This window comes from Lates calcarifer, linkage group LG4, assembly GCF_001640805.2.
Source record: "Lates calcarifer isolate ASB-BC8 linkage group LG4, TLL_Latcal_v3, whole genome shotgun sequence".
NCBI lineage: Eukaryota > Metazoa > Chordata > Actinopteri > Centropomidae > Lates > Lates calcarifer.
In genome coordinates, this window is record NC_066836.1 from 4,983,889 (window position 1) to 5,002,293 (window position 18,405).

Here is an 18,405-nt window from a genome sequence, read left to right on the forward strand (position 1 = left end):
GAAATAACCTGGTTTGTTGTGTTGCAGGTTCTGCTGGTTTTTCTCTCTGCCTGGTGAGAACAGTCGTGTTCTCTGTGGGTCTGATCGTCATGGTGTCTGCAGTCATCAGTGTCCATCTCATGAACAGGCTCAAGAAGCAAAAATAACTGTTTTGCAGGATGTTACCTTGAAAAAACAACAAAAACAGCTTTGATAAAGTATGTGTAATACTGCATATTTGTATGTATTGTAAATTCCCTGTTCCTTTGCCCAAAACATTGATTTCCAATGGTTACTTAAGTATCTTTTAATCTTTGGCTGAACTATTAATACTGTAGAAGTCTAAAGATCATGTGTCACATTTTTCTGCTCCAGCTGTGAGTTTTTCAGCAAAGAATCAATTGTTGCTATTATTATAGTGAACACACTTTATACACTGAATGCACAACAAAATATAATACAGAAAAATAAAAGAATAAATTACTCTTGACTCTGTGAATAATATTTATGAGCTGAATCTAAGGAGGTTTTTCTTATCTAAAGAGTAAGGTGATATTAAAATCTTTTGTTCAACAGCACAAATCAGGCGATCTTTGATTTCAGACTTCTGTGTTGAAGTGAGAAGAGTGAAGGACAGAGAGCTGAGACAACATGATGGCTAATACAACAACCCTGTCACTCAGAGCAGGAGGAAGGGTGTGTAAGATGAGTTTTTCTAAACAAACTATACTGTATTCTTATCAAACTTCATTCATATCATTTAGATGTGTCTTCTGGTACAATACAAAGTGGTCCAGAGATCAGGTCAAATAAAATGTATGACCTGCATAAGGAACAGAAACTGACTTTTGTTTCACATTTGGTTGGTTTTTAGCTAATATGTTTCCTAGAGCAGAGTGATTACTGTGTAAAGATATAAAGATATTTTTTCTCACAAATGTCTATTTTCATTGTGAACATATTATAATCCACCAGAGTTATTTTTGATCTTACATACACAGCTTTCTGAAAACGCAGCATGTGTTACAGAGCAGAGAGGAAGTGGTCGTCATTGCAAGTCAACCACATAAATAAGTTCAAGTGTTTAACTGAATCAAAAACTGCACCTGAACAACAAATGAATGGTACAAAGGATTTTGTAGTTTCTTTGTATGTAATGTATTTATTCGAATTTTGTAAAGACGCCTGCAGGATTTGCTGATAAAATTAATGCAGATGATTATCAGCAAAACAGAACTTATCAAGGAACATTGAATGGAGAAGTTACCTTTTTTACTTTAGCATGGTCACAGTGTGAATGTGAAACTGGTTTTGACAGGAAATTCATCTTGAAACGTTAACCCTGTAGTTAGCCTGTTAGAGCTAAACAGAACACTTCAAGCAAACCAGAGAATATGAGGTCTGTCTTTGTGATACTGGGACTGCTGGTTTACACAGAGGCACCAGGTAGGACAAGAATTAATGAGATGTTATTAACAGATATGGTAATGATGTGTGTAGTCTAGAGCACCAGGGTGATGAACATGTTAAGTCTATGAAATTACCTCAACTGTTTTGTTTTGTTTTGTTATGATTAGCAATAAACACGTGTCTAAAAGAATGTACTTTTTATCACAGCAGTCCGGAAGAAGAGATTCATTGAGCACAGAGTTAGCTGAGCCTGCTTTGTATGAATAGCAAAACATGAAACAATATCTAAAAAGAGTGGCTCTTTAAGAGGCTCAGACTTAAAACGGTTGAAGTCTGAAATGACATTCTAAGGTCATAAATGTGGATCTGAAGGGGTTTTGTCAAGCTGGATGATGTGTTTGTGTGTGTTTTATTTTTAGTTTTTCTCACTTCTCATCGCCAACATGAATTCAACTTCCTGATCCTGGTTCTACAAAAAATTGTAACAAACAAAAGCCTAGTTTTCAGTACTGAGCATTACAAGCTGAAAAAGTCACTGATGTGCATGAGCTAAAACAAATCAAAAGAGTACTGACAGAAAATAAAAACTTTAAGAAATTACATACATATTGACAGTTTGAGGTCGTCCGCTATCCTGTGGCAAGCTGTGTGAGAAATTATTATTAACAGTTGTAATAGTGGTAGCTGAAATATTAAGCACGTTGGAGTATGTTCACTCTTTAGCAGGGGGTCAGCAGGAGCAACCATGCAAAAAGTACATTTACCAACTTTTGATGAACCAAGAAAAGCAATTTTGTACTTTGATTGTTACAGGGTCAAAAATAAGGCCTGAATGTTAAGTCAGTGTGTCAGAAAGGAAACACAGACATTTGACTGGAACACCATAAAATTTATATGGATATGAAGTAACATTCAGTTTTGACTAAAAAACTATACACTGTGATTTTTATTGTATCATGTGTCTGTTGTTTTTACAGGGTCCAGTGCTCTGACTCCTGTGTTTGTGCAGAAGGGAAAGGACGTTCTTCTGGAGGCCATGGTAGCTGATGTACCCAAGACTTTTATTGTTTTTCAATGGAGATTCAATAAAAGTATCGCTTTAGTATCATTTTCACCTGGTGGAGAGCTAACAGTCTCTGAAGCCTACACTAGAAGGGTTGAATCTATTGGGAAAACATACTCTGTGAAACTGAAGAATCTACAAGATTCAGACAGTGGAGTTTATACTGCACGAGTGATAAAGACTCAAGGAGAACAAACAGTAGCTGAATACAACGTCACAGTTCAAGGTAGGTTTGCTAACATTTCAGACACTGACAGAGAATCTGCTGCCATGTTTCTAAAACGTTTCACATCTGTTTCTCCCTCAGATCCAGTGGCTCCAGTTGAGCTGACAGTAAACTCTGTGTCCAACAGCTCAGACTCCTGTAACCTCACTGTGACCTGCAGCACACAGGACTCACATCACATCAGCAGCACTTTGACATGTGACACCAAAACCTGCAGTCAGGAGGGAGGAGAGAGGTCAAAGGTCACAACCTCTGGTGCTTCTCTCCTTGTCTACCTGGTGAATGACTCAATCATCTGTAACTATAGCAACCAGGTCAGCTGGACCAAGGACAGTAAGATGATTGGAGAGTTTTGTCGCAGACACGCTGGTGAGTCTGACACACAAAACAACTTCCTGATACTAATGCACAGTTTGGAGATAAATTTGGAATTTCCAAATAAAACTCCAAGAGAATACGTTCTGAACATGACTAAATCACGCCTGTAAGTTTTATTTAAAGAGACATTAAATAATGACAATGATTCAATAAATAATTTAATGACAACCTGAACTGCTTTTGATTTTCTGATGCAATTTACAGTTTGTGCTGTTGTTGTTACTGAGTTACTGTTTAGAACATGTGTCCTTAAACATGACTGAATTAGCCAATTGCACACAGCAATGCATGTATTTTGAAGTAAAGGAGTTACATTATTTGTGTAAACAAAAAAAACACCCAAAAAGCAATCCAGATACAGTCAGAGGAGTAACAGATTTGTATCTTCTACTCATGTTGTATTGTAGTATGACAGTCTGTATGAATCTGCTGCGTCAGTTTTGTTGGTTTGTTGTGTTGCAGGTTCAGAGAATCTCTCTGCTGGTTTTTCTCTCTGCCTGGTGAGAACAGTCATGTTCTCTGTGGGTCTGATCGTCATGGTGTCTGCAGTCATCGGTGTCCATCTCATGGACAGGTTCAACAAGCAAAAATAATCAAACCACTCTCTACTAAGCCGCCTCACATATGTCTCATACTCTCATCCGGGAAAATGTAAAGTTAAAGGTGTTTTTTTTCCACGCAGAGTACACAGCAGCATGGAGCAGTTTGTTGTTGTTTTATATTATGTTAGTTGTTTGTTTGTTTGTTTGTTTGTTTGTTTTTGTGGTGAATGCATGTGCACAACAAATGTAGGCAAGGAGGTAGAAGGCTGTAAGCCATAGATATAAACAATGCATTTTATTTGTTTTTATTTCAGCTTTGCAAATGCACTTTTGTAAGAATTCAAGGATACTCACTGTGAGGAATACTTAATGTGAATGTAAACAATGATTCTTTACAAGAAATCTTTTACTATTTAACACAAATTCTACTTCAGATTCTTTTTAATCTATGGACACCAATAATCAATGTGCTCACTTTGTAAATACCATATTTGTAAGGAGATGACCATGTTAAACAATGTTTTTGGAGGATGTTCAATTCAATTTGATTAAAATGACTAAAATATATGTAACACAGCATGTAGTCATACAACTATATTAACCAAGCAAAGCAGTTCATTGTTCAAGCATCATTATACACACTGCTCATGTTTGTATGATCTTGTAAATTAATACTGTGTCACATTTTTCTGATCCAATTGTGAGTTTTTCAGTAAAGAATCAATCATTGGTATTGAATGCACAACAAAACATGATTTCAAAGTTGACTTAACAGTTGACATTTATGATTTGAACTTAAAGGAATTCTATAATGAGAATTTATCTTTTGAGCATCAAATATTCAAAATAGGTTTAAAAGTGGTCTCTGAAAAGTTTCAAGCTTTTTCCAGCATAATGTTTGTCTCTGCTGCTGATCCATATGCTCAGAACAGCTGCAATCTTTGCAGAGTGACATTTTCAAATCTACTGGGTGCAAGTATTTATATATAAAGTATTCCTTTAAATATCTTTAAAAACAACCACCTCTAAAAATATCTATAAATCAGGAAAATAATGAGCTTCAATAATTTGTTTCATGTTGAAATACTGTTTAAGCTGCAATGCATAAAATAAGTTAATTCAAGTCTATAGAAACAGTAAGTTCAAATCTGTGACAGGAAATAATTGAAATGTAATGAAATGTGATGAGCAGTCTTCTTGAGTTGCAGCAAAGTACATAAAATATTCACAGTAATTTAAGTCTCAAGTCAAAATGTAGGAAATGAGACGATCTGTTTCAGATGTCACTGGTTCTGCAAGTAAAAATCTCAGTTGGAGCTTTTTTACCACGTGGTTCATCATGAAACTTCAATCTTCGGTCCAAATGATAACAACTGCCTTACAAACTATCTGGTTCTTTGATGAAAATGTTAACGGTACAAGTTTATACACATAAAATCACACAAGTCTATAATTCCAAAGTTACACCAAAATCCACGTGACAACATTTACCAGGGTGGTGTACCAAACAGTACATAATCTACACATGCTAACATAGCTAGGCTAACGACAGCAGGCAGCACTTCATCACTGTCTTTATCCTCTGTCACTGTCCTTACATTTGCTACAGCCTGACAGCATCTCTCCTTCTCTGCTGCTTTACTTTGCCATGTGAATATCTAACAGGAAGATGAACAAACAACATTTCCTGAACAAGACGTCAATCCCAACCTGTTTCTCAAACCAGCAAGGCACTGGAGAGCCACACCTGTGGGTCAAAGTTCAGTTTTTTTCAGTGCTGCTTTGTCCAATTAGATCCCTATGTAATATGATTCAGCACAATGACATAAAATACATACAGCATAAACAGTAATTACACTTACACAGTAATTGCACTTTAGCACCTGTATATTTATGCCACACCATAATTAGCAGCCTACTACAGCTGAAACATCTTTTCATGACTTAAATGTAAAGGTCACATAAGCAGCATAAGCATGAATGATGCTTGTTGAACTGGTGGTTTAATACAGGACTTATTGGCCTTTTACTTTTTTTTTGTACTTACTACCCCAGGCGAGCCCCAGGGCTCAAACTCACAGACTTGCAGTGACGCCGCGCGCTAGCCCACACATGCGCTGCATAAAGAAAAAGTCTCAAAATAATGAACACAAACTGGAACACTGACTTAAATTAAATACAGACCTTTGTGCCTCTATCGACCGGGTGCTAAACTTATTGTGACTCATGTCAACAACAGCTGAAAACCCGCGAGTTTCTCGTATAACTCCGTCTGTTTTTTCTTCCGGTGACACCCCCTTCAAAATAAAAGTCCCGGCAAACGTCATAAATTACACCATACAAGATGACAGGTTTACTAAAGGTCATTCACACTAACAACTGCACCAAATGGCACAGCCATAAATGATAAAATAAAAAATGAACATGTGGTGGTCAATGTTGATATTGTTGTGGTCAAAAAAATCAGTGGGAAACACTGGACCCAACCCAACCTGAGAATGAGAGCTTTTTTGCACCTCATTCTGGAGCTCCTCCTTGTTATAAAATTTAATCACACTGTCTCCAACGATGGTCCTAAAATGTGACTAAATGGTTTCAGTCTGGAGCCCTGCGATCCTGTTTTTTCAGGCCCTGGAAGATTTTCCTACTGTAGAATACAGACTATCTGGCAGAGTGTTGCCTCTGGTCTCAGTGGATCCAGTGGCTTCACTGTGAGGCCCGACCAGACAGTACGTGGACGTTGGACCTGAAGTTTCATCAGCTTGACTCTGAACCAAAGGTCGTGCTGGAGATTCAACCTTTAAAATAAGGCAAAGGTTTTACATCACACTGTTTTTCACAACATTATAATGAATTTGTATCTTTATCTAAAATGTATGAAATGACTGTAAAACACATATTTAGGTGTATTTTTATCAGGAGCAGAGTAAGGTTTTGAACATGGTTTCACTGTCTATAAAAATGTTCTAGTTGAGTTCAAACAGATCTTTTGGCTGAGAGAGTGTAACAGTCTGAAACTTAGAAAAAGACACTGCAAATTACACAGGTATACATGTGACTGGTGCAGGTCAGGGCAGCCAACAGATGATGCATGTATATCTCCAGTTCTGGATTTCAAAAACATTTATTCATTTTGCCTGTTTCCTCAAATCTGGTTTCGAATTGTTCAGTTGCTTTCTTGGTTTGTCTTGTTTGTCTCACAACTGTATGAGTGATGTTAAAAAAAACTTACCTCAGGAACTGCATACACTGTGTTTTCAATTTTCTCTGTTTCATCTGCAAGTCAGTCACAAAGAATACATCTTAATTTGCTTAAATTTACATTTCATTTTCAGAGATTTCTACTACATAACTGCATTTCATTTACATTATTATAGCTGCATCCACACACCTACACCGATCAGCCACAACATTAAAACCACTGATAGAGAATAACATGGATCATCAGTGTTCTGCTGTGAAAACATTGTCATTCATCTGGATGCTACTTTGACACATGCCACCCACCTAGACATTGTTGCACCCCACAAAAACTGATATGGAACAAGTCAGATACATGGAGGGCCTATCATCAGCCACAACTTTAAAATAGTTACTGGTTTTAATGTTGCAGCTGATGGGTGTACACTAGATTACTCCATTTAAAACCTTGATATTTCTGTGATGTTGGCGACTCCTAGAGGTCGTATCAAAAAAGGTGCTATGGCAATTATTATTATTGCAATAATGCATGCAGACATAACCCTCTCCTCGCCCCTGGAATGTAGCCTGAGGATGTTAAGAATGAGTTTAGATATAAAGACCACATCAGTTTGGAGATTAATTAGTTTTTCTACAGTTTGGTTGACAGAAAAATTAGAAAGATGCAATAACCACAAATAAAAAGCTACATATAAAAGTTTTAAGTTCGTCATAACAGCTAAATAATGAACATCTGCTGTGGAGTCCCATCCATACTGTATACTCTGTGAAGGGTCTATGATTCTGTTAAAGGTGAGTTGATAGGATCTGCAGATTTAACTTTGACATTCTGTGTTACAGCGCACACTCTGACTCTGACTTACATTTTCTTTTCTTCATTTTTTTTTGATGATAAACAATAACAGCTGCGATAATTATGATGACAGCCACAACAGTACCAATAACAAGAGGAAGAACATGGTAACGCTCTGTTCTTTGACCTGTAAAGAAAAACAAAAATCAGATTAGAAACCTGCTTAAAGTCATGCAACATAACTGAGACTGTGTTACAGTGGCATCACTTCTTGTGCTTTTGACAGACTGTAGTTTTAATCATGTTAATTTCTTGGTAACAGACCTGAACTGTGATAAGACTGGAACTAAATAAATGTAATAAATGTAAATTCAAATAAAATCTAGAGGTTAATAACTATAGCTATAGTCAGAATATCAGAGACAAACAGAAACTTCCAATGACCATTGTCTAGTTCAGTTTTATAATCTACCAGATATTAGCAATGTTATGTGTGCTGTCATATGCACCACAAATGGTAATTTTAAAATAAACACACATGATATGGGTGAACTCAGTTTAAGGTTTTAAGGACGATCCTATTTGTCCCTCACTCAGTAAGAACAACAGTATACTGTATGTCATACACAGTGAAAGTGCATCAGCAAAAACAAGCAGGTTAGGCATTCATTTAATTATCTATTCAATAATACATCATTTAATTTCCCTTTAAACAAAACTTGGTTTGTATTTCAACATTGCAGCCTGACACAGTGACAGAGTCATGTTCAGAACTTTATCACTTAGAAATATAAGTTTTATTTAAAAAGGTTCATTCTTAATTGATCTAAGTTTATCTCCAAACTGTGCATTAGTATCAGGAAGTTGTTTTGTGTGTCAGACTCACCAGCGTGTCGTGGACAAAACTCTCCAATCATCTTACTGTCCTTGGTCCAGCTGACCCGGTTGCTATGGTTACAGATGATTGAGTCATTCACCAGGTAGACAAGGAGAGAAGCACCAGAGGTTGTGACCTTTGACCTCTCTCCTCCCTCCTGACTGCAGGTTTTGGTGTCACATGTCAAAGTGCTGCTGATGTGATGTGAGTCCTGTGTGCTGCAGGTCACAGTGAGGTTACAGGAGTCTGAGCTGTTGGACACAGAGTTTACTGTCAGCTCAACTGGAGCCACTGGATCTGAGGGAGAAACAGATGTGAAACGTTTTAGAAACATGGCAGCAGATTCTCTGTCAGTGTCTGAAATGTTAACAAACCTACCTTGAACTGTGACGTTGTATTCAGCTACTGTTTGTTCTCTATCTCTAGTCAGTCGTGCAGTATAAACTCCACTGTCTGCCTCTTGTAGATTCTTCAGTTTCACAGAGTAATTTTTCACAGAAGGCTCAACCTTTCCAGTGTAGGCATCATAGACTCTTGGCTCTCTAACAGGTGAAAATGTTACTAAAGTGTCACTTTTGTTGAATGTCCATGAAAGAAGGTCAAAGTCCTCAGGTACATCAGCTACCATGGCCTCCAGAAGAACATCCTTTCCCTTCTGCACAAACACAGGAGTCAGAGCACTGGACCCTGTAAAAACAACAGACACATGATACAATAAAAATCACAGTGTATAGTTTTTTAGTCAAAACTGAATGTTACTTCATTTCCATTCTTTTTTTCTGACACATTGGATCATCAGTTCAAACTTTTGAAGTATCTGCAGGATTATAAATCATATCTTTACAACTACATGGCTGCATGATAGAGGAGACAGCTGAAAGTGAGCCTAACAAGTATAAGTTGTTTCTCAAGTTTCTTTTTGTCCTCTCCATCACAGTCACTATTCCCTTGCATTGATCCTTTGCTCCTTCTGTCCACATGTTGAAGTGGCCTTGAGAACATTAACTTATTCTCAATTAGTGCCTCATGTATGTACATGCACAGATAGACTATCTGCATCTTCTTATTGGCTATTATTACTGAAGCCGTGATGGCTTTTATGAAGAGGTGGTAAGAGACAAATATGGAGGTGAGAGAGGAACCACGCAGCCTGAGCAGGCGCATCTTTGTCTGTGATATTAACACTGTGTGAGGTCATTCAGAGGCCGAGGCAAGAGTTGAACTGCGTAACTGCGTGTGAGAGGATTTACTGAAATAGACTTCATTGCTTTGTATGTATCATTCATAAAATGTCATGTAGCAGTTTAAACCAACTGCAGTCATGTGTTTGTTTTACATACATACATTTTACCATCCCTTTAACAACGTTGCAAAAACAGTCATTCCAGGCATATTTCTTTTTTCAATTATTTGCTCCTCTAACATCCTCTGCACATCCCATATCACAAAAACACCACAGTCATATTTACTTCATTATAATGTATTATAATATCTGCACAACCTGACACAAAATTGTTTTTGTAATGTATTATCTTTTCCACTATTTTAAACAGTTTCTCCCAAGTTTGATTTTTAAAATGTATTTTTTATTTATTAATTCATTTTGTTTGTGTGTGTGTGTGTGTGTGTGTGTGTGTGTGTGTGTGTGTGTGTGTGTGTCTTTAGCTCCCATAGATCAGCCAAAATCTCATGCAGAGGTTTTCCTTACAGAGGTCCCTTGAATCGGAGGAGAATCTGAAATTACAGTGGATCTGACAGACTTTTAACACTTAACTTCTTTTAGTGGAATTGTTACGTGATCACATTATGCTACCATTCATTTTCTCCACTTATTCTATAAGAGCATAAGGGAAACATTTAAACTCCAGGCAGAAAGGTGGATTCAGAACCAGGACATCTAACCTGATTATAGCTCTTTCTAACTATTCTAATGCCTTTAGGTTTATTTTAACTATATATGACCATTATTTTTTCCCAAGCTGGAAAAAGTCTTTTATGAATTGTTTGTGTTGCTGTCGGACTTTTAGCATTTAGGTATAAGGAGTGTATAGTATATATCATACATCTGTGTGGTCAGACAAGTTAGTTATTCAAAGTTACACTAGAATAAATCAGTTCACATCATCAAAATGAATAATAAAATGAACTGATCATATAAAGTCTCGCAGTAGTTCAGGTTTCTGCTGGTGAGTTTTCGTGAGAAGAAATGTACACATGTACGTGCCTCTCTGTGATGCAGCAGCATCACACGCTCACACTAAACCAGACCACATCCTCCACATGTGAGTTCCTTTTTCCACATCGCTCTGTTTTACAATGTAAATTCACTTTAATTCAGTAACTGCCTGAAATAAGTAATTCCCTAACTACTTAACCTCCCAAGGCCTAAGCGTCGATTTTGTATGTATATTTTATTTCTCCTAGATTTTCAGGATCAGTTAGATCTGATTATTATAAAAACTGAACCACGTTTTTGACATGCAGGGACAACAGGTTTATTTTACTGTATAACAAAATAAATTCATCAGTGTGTAAAACTGTCTATTTCAACAGCTAAACACGGCTGTGCAAAAACAAAATTGCAAACAATGCAACACATCTTATGTTTTGTAACTCTATACATTTTCCTCTCTCCATACGCCAAACTATGAATGTCCATTTTGTCTATAAGAACAGTGTAACACCTGTTGGCCTGTGTGAATTTCTGCTAACATGCTATCAGGCTACAAATAGCAGCACTCACTTCACTTTTTGTCCTTCATTGAAATGATGAATAAGCATCCAGAAAGCAGAAAAATCTAATATAAATGGTAATGTCCTGTTGTCGTCAATTTGTTGCCATATCAAACAACAAAAGTTACTGGGCATAAAGTGACAAGTTTCAACCATAAATTTTGATTTAAGTTTTGTTCCTCTTATACTTTTATCTTGATATCGGCTGTGGAATATGTGACCACCATCTTGATTTTACATGCATTGTTATTTTGTTAATACTAGATTGCACAAACAAGTGTCAGCTCACAAGAACAACAGAGCTGGATTTAGCAAACCCAAAATGTAATTACCCCACATTAGGACACAGGGTCTCAGGAGGCTGAAAATAAATATACGGCCATCTACTTCATTAAATGTGTTGAATATTCATTTGAAAAAATATCAGTGAAGGTAACTTTCCATTTAATTGCGTCTTGCGGCAATTATGACACTGAAAAGGTAAAGTTAAATAAAATGAGAAAAATAAAAATAATAAGCTGCTTGGGTTTTACCTCTATCACAGTTTAACAGAACTATTTAAAACTTCAGCTCTACAATGATTTCCGTCAGCATCCAGGCTGCAACTGTCTAGCTACCTCAGTACCTCATCACTTTATTAATATTATTGGTTTTTCTTGATCCTTTTTTAAATTTTTTCATTGAATGTTCCTATTTTAAATCTTTAAAACTTCTTCATCATTTTTGTTTTATACATCTGACATTTTGATCATTACACATCATTTAATCTGATTTTTGTACAGGCGTCTTGTCTCTCTACATCCTCGGCGCTCATTTAGTTTCACTTTATGTCTTTTACCATGATGTTTTAGTGCTGAGGTACAACAACCAGAATTTAAGATAAAAACTTGAAATATTAGTAGAAAAAGAAGGTTTTACCTTGCAGGTGACATGAAAAAAACAGAAAAACAGCACAAACAATGGAAATAGGTTCCATCGTGCGACTTGGCACACAGTACTTCTTACATGCGGAAGTATCAGTTTTTTCCTTCCACTTCCACTTTGCCTCTGCTGCCTCTGATTGGTTACTGCTGGAGCGCACGCACACACACACACACACACACACAGGCACACACTTATATTATATGCTTATACCTGTGATTTATCCTTACAGGACAAGTATAAAGATGAGTGTATTGTCTGAGGACATGAGAAGATCATCAGCAGCTTTCACCAGTGCTGTTTCTGAGCTAAGATGTTGATGCTCTAAATCCTGATCGAAAATCTTTAAACAAACCACACCTCTGCAAATATTCACGTAATTGACTTGCAACAGCTTTTTCAAGATCTCAGATATAAACAACTCTAGTATCACATTCTGAAGTTAAACGTGAAGTTACTGCAGATGTCCATCCTGTGTGTCAGAACCAGCAGCGTAGTACAATATGTCTTTATCTCCTTACATAGTGCTAATGATATTAATGATACAATATTATTTGCACAATGATGCACATTAAAGTGGATATGGAAATGGGTATATACAATGCAGACTGAAAAATACATAGGTATATGTATTATGCACCACATCGTGTGTGTGCACAAGAAGACACCAACATTCAACAGAATGAAACCTTGGATTTATAGGATAAAAGCCCACAGGCAGCATAAAGAAATCAGCTTAAATTCTTCATAAATGCAGCAGTTATACAGATAACCTGCAGTCCTACTCTCACTACTCAACTGTGCCCCTTTTCTCCATAAAGCCTGTTTTTAGTTGGTTTTGGACTTTATTATATAATTATTATGAATATATGGTTATTTTCTGCACAGTTAATTCACCATGGCCTGTTACATTTAGTAGATAGTATTTAGCTCACACTCCCACCAGTGATGGTGCTGAAGAAACCGGCCCTGTCGCCTCCGTGGTGACAGGATGAACTGGAAGTGTAAGGCTTCAGTTGGTGTACAGTTGGAGTACAGTTGGTGCCTACACCTGTCACCTCACCTGTCAAATTTATCTGCACTGTTTAAATACACTCACAAACAGATAAGACTTTGTTTTAAATATTTTTATTATGGATTTATTTTATATATACATATATACAGTCCAATGTGTATAGTTCTGTAAAAAGTTCTTATCCCCGTCTTTCAGCTCTGTGTTGGTTGTTGGGGAGATTTGGGCTTGGAAGTTCTGTTAACCTGAGCATACACAGTCTCTGGCATGGTGGTGTTCTTGGTCTTGGTGGATTGGTCGGGTCCAGTGTGAAACGTGACCAAGGCGTAGGTGGAGGTTGGAGAAGAAGTTGAAGCATCTTCTGTAGGACTGCGATTCAGAGGTTGGCCTGGACCAGTGTTCTAGAAAGAAATCAAATGACCTTGTTAGAAAAATAAAAATGTTCGTTATTATTACTTTATATACACATATAGCAGCAGCATATAGTTTAGATAGATGAATTTGCAAGTTCTTTAGTTCACAGCAAGACATATGGATACAAGACAAGACAGCAGCAGAAACAGTGACGTGTGCATGTGGCAAGTTCTGGGTGAAACAGAGTTGGGGGGTTTTTGTGCGTAGTTACAGGCTGACCAGTGCATTAAGAAGGCTGGATTTCTCTTCTACTTGAACTAACACAAAGCTCTCGATTTTAAACACATTTCATTATTTCACCAGTTCTTGAAAATCAGGTTGTTATTATTAAATTACTCATAATGTGAAATCCTGTTCCTCAGTTTGACTAGCAAAGTTGGGCGAGATTATTTTAAAACACTTAGCGCTTACCTGAGGAACTTCATAAATTGTATTTTCGCAGTTCTTTCTTCTACCTGTAGGTCAGTCATAAAAAATATAAGTTTCTTAAAATTTACATTTTCCTCAGAAGCATTGGTTTCTTTACAGTATTAAAGTGTTAAATTTCCCTCTTCTGCAAATTGTCTTTTTTTTTTGTAATAAAATGAAGAAAGTATTTTGAGCTGTTTCCACTCAGACCTATCACAGTAAAGCTGTCACAATACCTGTATACAATTCTTTGTGGGGTGAAATAGTTAATCCCTTTACTATATTTCACTAAATTCAATCTAAAGGCAACGGAGGAGAGAGAAAATATGCGGCGGAAAGTAAGTTGAATTCATCTGATTTAATTAGTAACAATGAACTAACATGCGTTAAAGCTGGCAAGACTATGGTGATTCAAGTTAGTAAGTTTTATTCAGATGTGAAATTCAGGATGGACAGATAAGATCTTAGAGAAAGGGGAAGAAAATTTTGCTCTTTAGTGTCAATGCTGACTTTGATCTGCTACTGGGTAAAACTGAACTTGCATTTTTCATGTGCACAAATGAAAATAATGAGCGACATTTACTCAGACTTACATCTAATGAAACGGCAAATGGAAAAGGCAACCAGAAGGCCAGCAAACAAAGCGCCAATAATTCCAGACACAATCACGGCTTCATTAGTAACTGTGAAGGGAAAAAAAAGAATATATCAGAAATGTTGACAAGGTTCAAGGTTGCAGTTTTAATTTCACAAATATTTCTGGAAGGAATGAAATGTTCTGAAAGCAGAAATAATCTCTCTGTCTGAGTCACACCTCAGAGGGTGTCAGACCACCAACCCTCCAAAAGTTCCTACAGATTCATAACTTTAAACATCACCTAGTGACTATTTTTCAGAGTGGAATAACATTAAATATTTTCCTAACCAGTGGAAAATTGTGGCTCCCACAGGATCTGGTGACAGATCTGTGGGTGATGATGATCTGCACCTGACAATGAGCATTGTAAAACTTCACATACACAACATGCTTCTATCTTTAGCAGAGGGAGAGTGGGGTTGATTGGCTGAAAAATCTACATGAGGCTGCATTATACAAAGGATAGGCCAATAATCAAACCCTGCATCACTAATTGGAAAAATGTGCCCCAGCCACACACACACTATGATTTACCTCCTATAAAGGTCCTGAGTGTACACCAGAGTATAACTGACATCTGATTTAGTTTCTTTGTTTCATGGCTCCTCTCATTCTGCTGTAACTGAACCACTCTGCCTCCACACTGTTGGTTATGAGCAACTTAAAATCACTGTCTGTATGTCATTATGTTTTAACTCACCTGGAGCTGCCCCACAGACAAAATCAACCTTTTTCCTGTCTTGTTTCCAGCTCACTTTGTTGCTATGGTTACAGATGATGAAGCCTTCATCCACGTACACATTAATAGAGGTTGTGGTTTCCTCTCCTCTCTCCTCAGAGCAGGACCGATTGTCACATCTAAAAGTCTTGCTACTGTGAGAGCCCCTTGTTCTGCAAGTCACAGTGAAGTTACAATTGTCTGAGCTGCTGGAGTTCACTGTTAAATCAACTGGAGACACAGGCTCTGAGGGTGGGGGCAGGAGTGGGGTGGGGGTCGAAAGACAGGAGTGAAAGGTCGTAAAAACAGGGTAATGTTCTGTATCAACATTCAAAAACGATAATGAAGAGAAGATAAAGGAACCTACCTTGGACAATGACGTTGTATTCAGCTACCTTTCGGTCTTTTGCCCCAGTCACTAGGGCAACATAATTTCCAGTGTCGTTCTGCTGTAGATTCTTTAGTAGCAAAGACTGATTTTGTACAAAAATCTCAGCCCTTTCCTCATATCTGTCAAAGAGTACTGGTTGGTTATTATAAGATAATTTTCCTATAGTGTTAGTGGTATTAAATTTCCAGAATAAATCCATCTTTATGTTGAGTTGAACAGGTTCCGTGACCTCCAGGTGTACATCCTCTCCCCGCTGCACAAACAGAGAAGTCACATCACTGGATCCTAAAGTAAAAAAGAACAGATGTCAGAATCATGTGTTTGTTTATTTAGTGCCTAGTGTTTCATATTTAATTATATATTAATTTATGGAAATGAATGAATTGCTGTCACATTTATATTTTTATAGTGTAAGTTCTGTTGTCCTCCTTTGGTTACGGCTGTTGCATTATTTGATTACTGTTTAGTCAATAGTGTTACAGTGTCTGACTTCCCTACTCTAGCATTAAAGAGGAGGAGACGATCACCTAAGCTGCTACTAACTGGCTAGGTACAAATATTTGACAACCCAGCTGATCTGAAGTTTTGTATTAACTAAAACTCAGGGGAAATCCTCTGGTCAGTGATACAAAATCCATGTGGGGCTTTCCCAGATTTTAGGTTTCACTCTATCACCTCCATTCACGCCTGTGCACTCTGTAAATGTGTTTTTCTACCAACTTCAATAAATAAGGTAACATGTTGTATTTGTTTTTATGAATCTATGTCCTATTTAACTGATGTGAAAAGTATTGATACAGAAATGTCTTCTGAAAGTGTTCAAACAAATAAATATCAATAACACCATGTCCCATATTTGATTCACAAAAACTACAGATGCCTCTTCTGCCATGTGCTGCTACATTGTGACTATAATTATTATCACAACCACTGTTAGTGAAGATATTAGGGCGTCTCCTCTTCTCCTCAACCTGTTTTTGCCGCCTGTTAATGAAGCTAGCTGTATTTCAAACACAGGAAGTCTGATCAAAATGTTACATGTCAGTTTAATAGAGAAAGAGAAAGAAGTTCTTTCAATGGTGAATCAGTCATTTTCTAACAAGTTCTTCATGTCAGATTTAAATTTACAGTTTGCATCAGAGTCATTCTATAATCTATAATCTTATCTCTTTCAATAAACTGCAACAGACACGTGGAGATAGAAAAGGCCTCTGATTATCATCATGATAAACACAGTTTCTGACTCCTGTTAAACCAATGAAAATATGTTTAACAGGCCTCATGTTAACATGCTGTATGTCAAACAAAACAAACGCAGGGTTTACTGAAGAGAAATGAAGAAAAAATGAGAAGTAACTTTGCAACACTAGATATTCACACACACATGGGTGGCAAACACTCACGCTGCAGGGAGGGTCATTTCAAGTTTCTGATAAAAGTTAACTCTTAATATTATTTTTTCCCTGATTCAGCTATGAAATCTCATTTATTATTTTAAAGCTGTGTCTCTGCATCCTGCCCAGTGTCAGACAACTTTATTTTCAATACTTTTTTTTTGTTTTTTAGATATATGTACCCAATATATGTTATATTATATTGTTTTAAAGTTTTTTAGAAACACTACTGAAATAATTTACAATGAGCACTGAGAATCACATACAATATTATTATATTAAACATTTGTTCTAATGAATTATCAAATTATGACTCCTCCCGAAACATGCTGTGATTTTTTTTAATACAACTTATATTGCTGAAATCATGTTACAATACAAAAACAACATAAGAACAAATCAATATTTGTAGAAAATGTTAAGTTTTTACCTTGTGTTTCACATGAACGCAGCAGAAGAACAGCAAAGAGAAGTCCGATAAGAGCCATTCTGCCAAATGAGACGTAGGAGGAAGTGGTGAGGTATATGTGTTCCGCACTAAGCAACATTTTATCTTCTCAGAAACTGCTCTTTCCCACAGACTTTACTGTGACGTTTCTATTGAAACTCCAGAAGAGAGTAAAACTAGAGGAAAAACCAATATCACCACATACATCCAGAATAGATTGAGTTCTCCTTGACAGACTCAGAGTCTCTGAACTCTCCTGGCAGGATGAACAGCACTTTTACAAAAGATAATTCCCAGTGTTTTGATGAGGTCAGACCAAAATCCCCCACAGGTGTTTGATTAGATTGAGATGTGGTGACTGTGAAGGCCACAGAATATGATTCACATTATTTTCATACACATCAAACTGCTCATGTTTGACATCCTGAAAGAGGTCCCCTCTCTGTAGGGGCTGAGCATTCAGGCCTGTACTGTTCTCTTGGTTCAGGGCACTCACCCACTTGTCGAGAATATGGTGAATAATGTTATATGGTGAAGGAGAATATGGTGAATAATGTTATATGGTGAAGGAGAATATGGTGAATAATGTTATATGGTGAAGGAGAATATGGTGAATAATGTTATATGGTGAAGGAGAATATGGTGAATAATGTTATATGGTGAAGGAGAATATGGTGAATAATGTTATATGGTGAAGGAGAATATGGTGAAGGATGTTATTTCTTTCATACCAATGTAAAGTGCCTGTGGTTTTTGCCCCTCTGAACTCTGTGTTCATGCTCATCTGAGGAGGAGTTGTTCTTGTGTTTTTCCTCACATATCGCTCTAATACATGAGCATCACAGTCATCAAACGTCCGC

The 18,405-nt window shown here is 37.0% G+C and overlaps 5 protein-coding genes across 9 annotated transcripts in view; 3 read left to right on the forward strand and 2 right to left on the reverse strand.

The window, feature by feature from the left end:
- The window catches only part of LOC108884316 (uncharacterized), a 2,577-nt gene extending 2,108 nt beyond the window's left edge, over positions 1-469 (forward strand). The window contains exon 4 of the mRNA XM_018678157.2: positions 28-469. Within this exon, the coding sequence (XP_018533673.1) occupies positions 28-146 (119 nt within the window). The 3' untranslated portion in view covers positions 147-469. The remainder of the gene's footprint in view (positions 1-27) is intronic.
- Positions 1-4,165, forward strand: part of LOC108884132 (deleted in malignant brain tumors 1 protein) — a 27,380-nt gene extending 23,215 nt beyond the window's left edge. For 2 of the 5 annotated variants that reach the window (XM_051069836.1, XM_051069840.1), the window contains exons 15-16: positions 2,760-3,047; positions 3,519-4,165. In XM_051069836.1, the coding sequence (XP_050925793.1) occupies positions 2,760-3,047; positions 3,519-3,649 (419 nt within the window). In that variant the 3' untranslated portion in view covers positions 3,650-4,165. Of the gene's footprint in view, positions 1-127; positions 470-2,759; positions 3,048-3,518 lie in introns of those variants that run through there. The other 3 variants (XM_051069839.1, XM_051069843.1, XM_051069838.1) reach the window with 2 other exon arrangements.
- Positions 1,210-18,405, forward strand: part of LOC108884315 (uncharacterized) — a 62,242-nt gene continuing 45,046 nt past the window's right edge. The window contains exon 1 of the mRNA XM_051069852.1: positions 1,210-1,425. Within this exon, the coding sequence (XP_050925809.1) occupies positions 1,374-1,425 (52 nt within the window). The 5' untranslated portion in view covers positions 1,210-1,373. The remainder of the gene's footprint in view (positions 1,426-18,405) is intronic.
- LOC108884314 (uncharacterized) lies at positions 3,879-12,223 on the reverse strand. Its single transcript, XM_018678153.2, has 6 exons — positions 12,121-12,223; positions 8,848-9,156; positions 8,479-8,766; positions 7,663-7,779; positions 6,831-6,874; positions 3,879-6,396 (listed from the first exon to the last, which is right to left on the reverse strand). The coding sequence occupies exons 1-6, from the start codon at positions 12,176-12,178 to the stop codon at positions 6,223-6,225; spliced, it is 990 nt and encodes a 329-aa protein (XP_018533669.1). The 5' UTR covers positions 12,179-12,223; the 3' UTR covers positions 3,879-6,222.
- On the reverse strand, positions 13,236-17,749 carry LOC108884313 (uncharacterized). The gene is made up of 6 exons (XM_018678152.2): positions 17,528-17,749; positions 15,680-15,988; positions 15,295-15,558; positions 14,551-14,640; positions 13,961-14,004; positions 13,236-13,536 (listed from the first exon to the last, which is right to left on the reverse strand). The coding sequence occupies exons 1-6, from the start codon at positions 17,643-17,645 to the stop codon at positions 13,330-13,332; spliced, it is 1,032 nt and encodes a 343-aa protein (XP_018533668.1). The 5' UTR covers positions 17,646-17,749; the 3' UTR covers positions 13,236-13,329.